We start from the raw sequence: 9708 nt of genomic DNA, 5'->3' as shown, positions 1-9708 counted from the left end.
TTATTGAAAGTATCAATAAGATTCAGTCGCAAACAGCCAGCTATGAGATTGTCAAAATCAAAGTCTAAGAAGGCAAAATTAAAAAATTAATAAAATTCATTAAATTATCATATTTGAAACTCAAAAGTACGAAACTCGTGCCTCATTAGAGTCGACCACACGCTCGCAAATTTTCAAAATAAAATTAAGTGTCAAATTATAAATTTTACAAAACAGGGAAATAATTTTAAAATATTGACGATTACTCACTTTCTCTTTCTATAAAATGTTCATTTGAGGCGGGAAGAGAGTTCGTTCGATTACGAAGATGAGAGGGAAGGAAGAAGAATATGAGTTTAATTTCCCTCACTACACGCCCTCACGTGCGGAATACGACACCTCTGCTATGGTGTCTGCCCTCGCTCACGTGATAGGAGGTGGTGGCGCTGGGGCAGGCGAGCTGGCCGCCGGTGAAGCCATAAACTCAGCAACAGATTTGCCTTCTGAAGCACAAGGTAGAAAGATAATTAATTATCTTTATTCTAAGACTTCCTTTGGGATGGCTTTCTTAAGAAGTTTTTTAGTTAAAAAAATAAAATTTTTATACTAAAAAATTATTTTAAAATGCAGTAAAAAAAATCATCTCAAACAAAGCCTAAATCTTCATTTGAGGCAACTTTCTTACTTTTTTATTTTCCTGGCAGCAATTAAAATTTCTATTTGGTTGTTATTTTTTTAGTGCTTTCAAACAAATTATGCTAGAAAACTACTTTTCATAACTTTATAAATTATTTTCTATACAACTACTTTATAAAGCGGCAAGAAAACTCTCACAAATGAAACCTAATTCTAGTCAAGGGCGGATCCACCTTATGCCGAGAGGGGCAATTGCTCCCCTAAAAAAATTAAATTGTTTTTATTAATGGTTATGTAGATAATTTGTCCCACTACATTTACTTTTTAGTCTTTATTACATGGATTTGTAGGCAATTGCCCCCCCCCCCCCTCCCCCTAATAGTTTAAAATACTATGATTTTTAGGCAATTGTCCAACACAATCAAACGATGAACCAAATACAAAGAGAAATAATAAGGAGAATTTAAAAGGATATTAACAAATAGGGGTTGAACCCCTACAAGGGGCACTGCCCCCTTGAACCCCCAACATATCTGCGAAACTTACAAAGATCAAGGATATGAATAAATAGGGGCCGAGCGGAATTTAAGGCAAAAAAAATCTTTACACATTTTGCCCCCCTTCGAAAATTAAGGCTTGATTCGCCCCTTATTCTAGTAACTATTTATGAATCACAATTGTAATGAGAAAGAAAGGTTTCAATATTTGAGTCAAATAATAGTTTGATGCATTTAACTCAACTATTTTTCTATATAAAAAAAGTTGAGTTAGGATATTTTGATATGATTTGTATTATAATGAGTTTCAAAAATTATTAATTTTATTTTGAGATTAGTACAATATAAAGTATTGAAACACAAAACTATTTTTTAAGCAAATTCATTATGATATAAATTATATATAAGGATATGCTGACATTATAATAAATGTTTTAAAATATTATGGCTTTTAGGCAATTGCCCAATATAATCAAACGATGAACCAAATACAAAGAGAAATAATAAGGAGAATTTAAAAGGATATTAACAAATAGGGGTTGAACCCCACCAAGGGGCACTAACTGGGCAAGTCGAACCCCGCTAGGGAGCGCTGCCCCCTTGGACCCCGGCGTATACGCGAAACGTACAATAATCAAGAATATGAACAAATAGGGGTCGAGCCGACTTCAAGGAAAAAAAAAAACATCTAAACTTTTTACCCCCGAAAAATTAAAGCTGATTCCGCCCCTTATTCTAGTAACTATTTATGAAACACAATTATCATGAGAAAGAAAGCTTTCAATATTTTAGTTAAATAATAATTTGATGCATTTAAGTCAACTATTTTTCTAAAAAAAAAAGTTGAGTTAGGATATTTTGATATGATTTGTATTATATTGAGTTTGAAACATTATTAAATTTATTTTGAGATTAGTACAATATAAAGTATTGAAATACAACACTAATTTTTAAGCAAATTTATTCTGATGTAAATTATATGAGGATATCCTTACATAATTTTTTTCTATTTTCTTTGTTTAATAAAAACTAGTGTTAATTATAATTTTTGAAGTAGCATGTCTAAATTAGATAAATGTACTAATTTTGGATAGAATTGATATCAATCTAATACAACTTTAGTATTACTTGTGTCATGTTGGGTCGGATTCTGAGTTTGAATTGAAATGTTATATTTTTTTTATAAAAATATTTTAAAATCAAGAAAAAGTAGTGGTCCAAAAGAGTCCCAAACGAAGCCTTGGGACAATGTTCTCAATGCTTCTTAAAACAATTTTTTAATATAAAATTTTAATATTTGTACTTAAAAACTACTTAAATAAGAAAAAAGAAAACGTCTCAAATGAATCCTTTTTATCCTGTTTTATTTAATAAAAATACTAATTGTTTCCCACGTTGGGTTAGGTTGGATTTGGGTTAAGCTTCTTATCCTGTTTAATTTAATTAATATATCATATTTGAATTAGTTATATTTTTGTCAGATTAATTAGAGTCCGACTTATTAAGCCGAATTAAACATTTCACCCACCAGAGTTCAACGATCGAATTATCACAAAAAATAGAAAAAAGTCATACATGTATAAAGTATTCTTGATCTTATGTAAAACTGTTTTATTTAATTTTAAATCTTAAAATATTCTTCCATATATATAATTACGCTTTTTTTTTTACGTGGATACGTGAAACATGCATGAAGGCCACGAGAAGGAGAAGAAAAGACACTTCAGAGGTGTCAGGCAAAGGCCATGGGGAAAATGGGCAGCAGAAATCCGAGACCCAAACAAAGCAGCCAGAGTTTGGTTAGGCACGTTCGAAACCGCAGAAGACGCAGCCATGGCTTATGATAACGCTGCTCTGAAGTTCAAAGGCAAAAAAGCAAAGCTCAATTTCCCTGAAAAAGTTCCAAACGGTAATTTATTCCTGAATAATAGAGGTGTAATATCACAGCAGAATGATCAAAGCTCAATTACTGCTTCTGATTTAGTGCTTTATGATTCCCAAGCTTCGACGATTTCTTTTGCTAGTTCTTCACAAGATTACTTTACATCAGAAGTCATGCTAAACTTTGGGGATTATAGTTCAGGTTCCAGTTCAGGTTCCAGTACTTCTTGGCCTAAGAAGTCTTATGGTGATAAAAGAGGCAAGGATATTCTATAGGAAAAAAAGTTATATCAAGATATTCTGATTATTAACTATTTTTTATTTCTCGCATCAACCTTATCTCCTAAGGTGTTTGTTGATGCAGTTTTGAAACTATAGAATGAGTGAGTAAGGGATTCCAGTTTTGATTCTTTGAGACTTTTAACCAAGGAATCGAATAGGTTATCATATTGTTTGCTTTGCAGTTTTGTTTCCAGTAGAAAACGTTGAGGTGTTTGTTGCTTCAGTTTTGATACTATGAAGTGAGTGAGTCTGTTGATTATTCCCAGTTTTGATTCTTAGAAAGTTTTTGTGAAAGAATCACATAGGTTATGGGAATTTTTATATTTATGTATCTCGAGTTTTTTTGAAGAGATTGAACAAAGTTTTAATAGAAATTTTTTGCGGACAATAGCTAGAGAAAGAAACTTTCAACTTTGTGTTACTGTTAGCTCTTGAATTGGCTTATGTGAAATGGCAAGGTAGAATGTTCACGAAGGATTATGGATTCTATTTAATATTGTTTGTTTAGCTTTTTGATGATTTAAAAAGTGTGTGCATGTTTAAGTTTATTTTTGAAAGAGACTGAAGAGGAGTTTAATTTGTCTTAATTTTGAGATAGTTTCTTTGCTGTTTTTAAAGGAATTTTTAAGTATAATTTTTTTTTAAATAGTTAAAAAAATGATGACAAAAAACTGTTCCAAACGAAGCTTAATTTATGATTTATTCTATTAGCTTTTAAATCAGAGTGTGAAGGTTTCTCTGTAGTTTATGAATGCTTGATGAATTTGTTGAACTTGATCTCAAATGTGTTTGAAACAAGTAAATAAATTTGGTTTGGGCTTTTAAGTAAACTCAATTTGTTTGGCTTGGCAAGATCAGACCATTTTCCTTCCTCATGCGAGAAATGGATTGGAACAAAAAGGAATCATATGGAAATAAAGACCTCGTCGGCTTGACTAGGTTTGTTTGCATTCATTTTACAGCAAAAATTTCAAAAAATTTAAACATTACATGCCCTTTAATTTTTCCTCTTTGTGTATCTTATTTATCTAAACGTTATTCTTAGAGAGAAAATTACTCCTACCCAAATTTATTTTTATTATGATTGGTGTTAGCCTCATGAACTCTGTATATTTATTAATGATTTAGTAATAAGATTTTTTTTCTTTCTTTTTGCTATTTAATGATTTTCTGCTAAGATTTTATGATGGAGGACCAAAATTGATTAACCACAAGAAGCTTGGAATGACACCGGACAAGATGGGCTCGACGAATCCAGGTCGACGATCCAGTGACCGTGACCAAGAACTACTTCTTGGGAGAGGGATCACCACCTGAAATCCTTCAGGATACAGAAACCTAAAATTAGTAAAAATACTCAAATATTATTCATCTTCCAAATCTATCTATTACAAGTGTTGGCTATATATTTATAGCCAAAAGAAGCAACATACTAGGCTACACCAACAAAAGAAAGCATTACACCTATATAGTCATACAAAATGTCGTATGAAATTAAATGGCTCTGAAATTTAACATAATCAATGGCTTAGCTCCGGGGTCATTCTACCGGGGTAGGAGGAACTTCAGACTCATATGAATATGTCCGGTTGGCCGCCACAAGGAGGCGGATTTGGTTGGCTAAATCGATCTGAATATTTCCACCCGATATCAATTTGACTGCCAATCTTTAATTTCTCAATAGTAGCATAAGTAGATGGAATTGGCTTATTATAATCCTTGGGATTCAAAAACTCATTTATACCAAAAATGGTTACATTGGATCTTATTTTTGACTTTGCAACGTTTAGCGCTGCCCCCAACCCCATGGCAATACCACAACCGAGAATACAAACTTTTTCTTTAGGACTAGATGGATCAAGCTTGGCAAGACAGACATCATCAACTACTGTATATTCACGAAAGGTATAAGTTCCGAGGAAGTAGTGGATGGAAGTTGTTTTTCCTATAAATCTTGATCTTCCCTCACTTAACATTACACTTCCATCAGTATTAATCCAAAACAAATCACACATATTATTCTTTTCTGATTTACAATGCACACATTCCTTACATTCGCCTGTGAAGATAGGAAGAACATTGTCTCCTTCCTTGAGTCCAGTAACATCCCAGCCATCATGAACATATTCAAATGCAAGAATTATGGCATTAACATTTCCAGTGCATTTGTCTCCACCATTATTCTTTTCTGCAATAACCTCTTGAATTGGCTTGCTCTTATCATCATTATTTACAGGCGTATCAACATCAAGAACTTCAAAGAACAAGTCATCATCTTACACATCATACACAGGTTCATCAAAGATAGGCAAAGATGACGATTTCAGCAATGAATCTTCAAATTCTTCGAAGTTGAACTCAAATGAGGGTGGGGTGGAAGAGATCTGATCATCTGCAATGCCCTCGTCGTCATCGTCGATTTCTAAGGATTTAGTTGGAACAAAGGATCTTGAATCCGTCATGGAAGCATAATTGTCCAGCAATTGGAAACCATCAAAGTCTTTGCGCGAGGGTGCTCCAGTCAGTCCTCCATTCAAGCCTTGACAACTGTCATTTGAGTCGAATAATTTCTTGTTGAAGATACTCTATTTATGCATCTTAACGTGATCCTTGCAACGTCTATCTAGAAGGCATCTTATGCTATTATTCAAGAACTTATTTAACACAATAAAGATCGGTTGTGAAACTCAACAGTTCTGATGACATTGGAAGAAAATAGACAGTAGTAGAATAACCAGTTGGTTCCTGCGGGTTGTGTGGATGGCTGCTATCAATTGGACAGCCACATTTGGTGGTTTTTTTTGTGATGGGTGAACACACAAAAAGATCTGAATCTTCAAAAATAACGTTGGACAATCACCCTTCTCTGTACTTCAAAGAACTGAAAAAGTGCAGTACAACTAAAATTATAGCCGCAGTAGCTGTTTGGAGAATAAGAAAGTTGACAGTAGCCTTGCGGGAGGAAGTCCTTGCTGTTCAGATTGTTTGAAGAAGGTATAGCAGAAGGAATCCGGTAAAAAAAAATTCTTGAGGTTGCTATCTTGCGGTCCGCACCCAAGAACAAATAAAAGGTGAATGTCAGCACCGTGGAGGAAGAACTACAGTCACTGCTTCGGCTTCGCCACCGAACACCAAATGAGACAGATTAGCCACCGAATCGGTTCCACTTTCAAGGCTGATTCGCCACCAAATGACGCCAGTGGCAGAGGCGACATGGCTACGGATAAGAACACGAGCAACTTGCCAGCTCTGATACCAAATGACATCGAACGGGATGGGCTCAACGAATCCACATCGACGATCCAGTGACTGTGACCAAGAACTCCTTGGGAGAGGGATCACCACCTAAAATCTTTCAAGATACATAAACCCAAAAAGAGTAAAACTACTCAAATATTATTCATCTTTCAAATCTATCTATTACAAGTGTTGGCTACATATTTATAGCCAAAAGAAGCAACATACAAGGCTACACCATCAAAAGAAAGCATTACACCTATATAGCCATATAAAATGTCATATGAAATTAAATGGCTCTAAAGTTTAACATAATCAATGGCTATACAATAATTAGTGCATCCTAGTTAAGGCAGCCGTCATTAAGCGCATCATCTTGGACGATATTTCATCAGCCGGGATGATAGGCTCAAATCTGAAAGAATCAGCCTCTAGATCTATTTAGGTGGCTTTTATTTTTGAACATCATCTTGGATGATGCAGTATAAGTATATCTAAATTAATTTAATAATTAAGGAAAGCAATTAAGGTTTAATTGTTTGATCATATCGTCATAAACGATCCCACTATTGCAAATCTATTTTTAGGAAATAAAATTTTGATGATAGTAAACACTTCTATTTCTCTACGACTCTCTTGCCTACTAACATTTCAGGTCCACATAATCAAATTGCAATTTGAACCAACTCAAGATTGGGTAGACTATGTTTGAGTCAGTTTGTAAACTTTTTTTCTTGAGTCTATTATAAATGATGTGGTTCCTGATTCTAAGTAACCTTGCACATACACTTGGGGAATTTTTTTGTCTGTTTTAGAGTTTTTTATTTTTGTTCACATCATCTGAATGATCTATAAATCAGTTTGGGCATTCAGTTAAAAATAGAAACCCAAATTAGGACATCCTGGTTAAGGCAGCCGTGATGATATTCATATCGATCGAGACGATAGACTCAAATCAGAAAGAATCAACTGTCATATTTATTTAGGTAGCTTTTATTTTTGGACATCATCATGGACGATGCAACATAATTATTCCTAAATTAATATGGTAATTAAAAAAAGTAATTAAGATTTGATTGCTCGATCATATCATCTTGGATAATCGTAGGATCGGCTAGGACGATCAGTTCAAAAACCTTAGTTATTCCTAGACAATCGAACATTGGCCAGCTTCTATTTAGGGCAATGTTCTGGGTGATATTCAATGATTTGTACTAGTCATATATGATGATATACTATCGGCTTGGATAATATGAACAAAATCCTTCTAATCATTTCAAATTGTCCTAGCTGATTGAACTTAATTTGTAATGATCGTACATGACAATATTTATATCATCCTGGATGATAAAGTCGATTTGTTATAATTAAGAGCTATTCTGAAGCTCTTCTATTTAAGACCTCTTATTCTACCCAAAAGATAATCTTTTGCTGCTGTTTTGACCTGAGAGAGCTAAAACGAGAGGGAAAATAATGGAGAGAGAGAGGTACTTATGAGGGAGTTTATGAAGGGTTTCCCAAAGATTTCTCCAAGCAAGGATTCGTCATCATCTTCTCCAGTCATCATCTTTAGTTCCTTGGGGGTTCTAGAGAGGTCTACTTCAGCATCTGATCAAGGTTCTCTGCCTGCTTCAAAATGAAGCAAAAGGAGTTAGGTTCTCTACCTGCTTTTGGAAGAAGTAAAAGAAGTTGGGTTCTCTGTCTCACCTGGGTTGGTGGAAAAGAGGTTTATAAAGGCTTCTTCGCCTTGCTGTTGGGATAAAAAGAGAGACACTGAGATTAGTGCAATACTTGGAGGGCGCCTTAAGGGAGTGGATGTAGGTCGAGTTGAACAAACCACTATAAATTTCTTTATTCTTTATTACTACTTTCATATTTAATTTCCGCACTTTGGTTTCTATGGTGAATCTTGGTTTTGGTTTTAAGATTATATTTTGATTGAATTTTTTTTTTTTAAATACTAACTCAACCCCTTTTGGTTAGCCTTGGGACTAGTTCATAAGGGTTTAACATCCCTGTCGAACTTTCAAGTTTCATTATAGCACTTTCACGTAGGATCGGTTAGGACGATCAGTTCAAAAACCTTAGTTATTCCTGGATGATTAAACATCAGCCTGCTTCTATTCATAGCAATGCTCTGGATGATATGCACTAAATTGAACTAATCGTACAGGATGATTGTGAAATTGGCCTGGATCATCAAGTTATTTTTCCATCATCGAATATTCATTCAGGGCAATATTCTGGATGATATTCAACGACTTGTACTAATCATACAAGATGATATACTATCGGCTTAGACAATATGAATAAAAAATTTTTGATCATCTCAAATCTTCCTAGCTAATTGAGCTAAATTTATAATAATCGTATTAGATGATATTTATATCATCCTGGATGATAAAATCAATTTATTGCAATTAAGAGCAATTCCGAAGCTCTTCTCTATAAGACCTCTTGTTATACCCAAGAAAGTATATTTTGCTACTGTGCTAACTTTAGAGAGACATTAGGAAAGAGAGAGAGCAAGGGAGAGAGAGAGATGATCTTGTGAGAGGGAGTTTGTGAGGGGTTTCACAAAGGTTTCTCTAAATAAAGATCCATCATCATCTTCTGCATTCGTCATCCTTAGTTCCTTGGGGGTTCTAAAGATGTATACTTCAGCATCTAATTAAGGTTCTCTGCCTATTTCAAGAGGAAGCAAAATGAGTTGGGTTCTCTACATGCTTCTAGAGGAAACAAAAGGAGTTGGGTTCTCTGCCTCACCTGGGTTAATGTAAAGTAGGTTTGTAAAGGCTTCTCCGCCTTGCTGTGGGGGTAAAAGGAGAGACACTTAGTTTAGTGCAATACTCAGAGGGCGTCTCCGGGGGACGTAGGTCGAGTTGACCGAACCACTATAAATTTCTATATTCTTTATTACTGCTTCTGTATTTAATTTTAGCACTTTGATTTCTATAGTGAATCTTAATTTTGGTTTTAAGATTCTACTTTTATTGAAATATTTTTTAAATTACCAATTCACCCCCCTCTTGGATAGCCTTGGGACTAGTTCTTAAAGGCTTAACATCATTGCCAAACTTTCACGTGCAATCAGAGCACTTTCATGCAGGATCAACTGGGATGATCACTTCAACAACCTTAGTTGTTCTTAGATGATCAAACATCAGTCTGCTTCTATTCAGAGTGATGCTCTGGA

General features: G+C 34.5%; 1 protein-coding gene across 1 annotated transcript; it reads left to right on the top strand.

Moving 5' to 3' along the window:
• Window positions 1-307: 307 nt before the first annotated feature.
• LOC110098779 (ethylene-responsive transcription factor ERF115-like) lies at window positions 308-3269 on the top strand. Its single transcript, XM_020825700.2, has 2 exons — window positions 308-494; window positions 2809-3269. The coding sequence occupies exons 1-2, from the start codon at window positions 308-310 to the stop codon at window positions 3267-3269; spliced, it is 648 nt and encodes a 215-aa protein (XP_020681359.1).
• The last annotated feature ends 6439 nt before the right edge of the window (window positions 3270-9708 follow it).

The sequence above is a fragment of the Dendrobium catenatum genome, unplaced genomic scaffold (genome assembly GCF_001605985.2).
Source record: "Dendrobium catenatum unplaced genomic scaffold, ASM160598v2 fragScaff_scaffold_740, whole genome shotgun sequence".
In the NCBI taxonomy this organism is placed as follows: Eukaryota; Viridiplantae; Streptophyta; class Magnoliopsida; order Asparagales; family Orchidaceae; genus Dendrobium; species Dendrobium catenatum.
The sequence above is the reverse complement of the archived record's forward strand: the minus strand, read 5'-3'. Positions and strand labels throughout refer to the sequence as shown.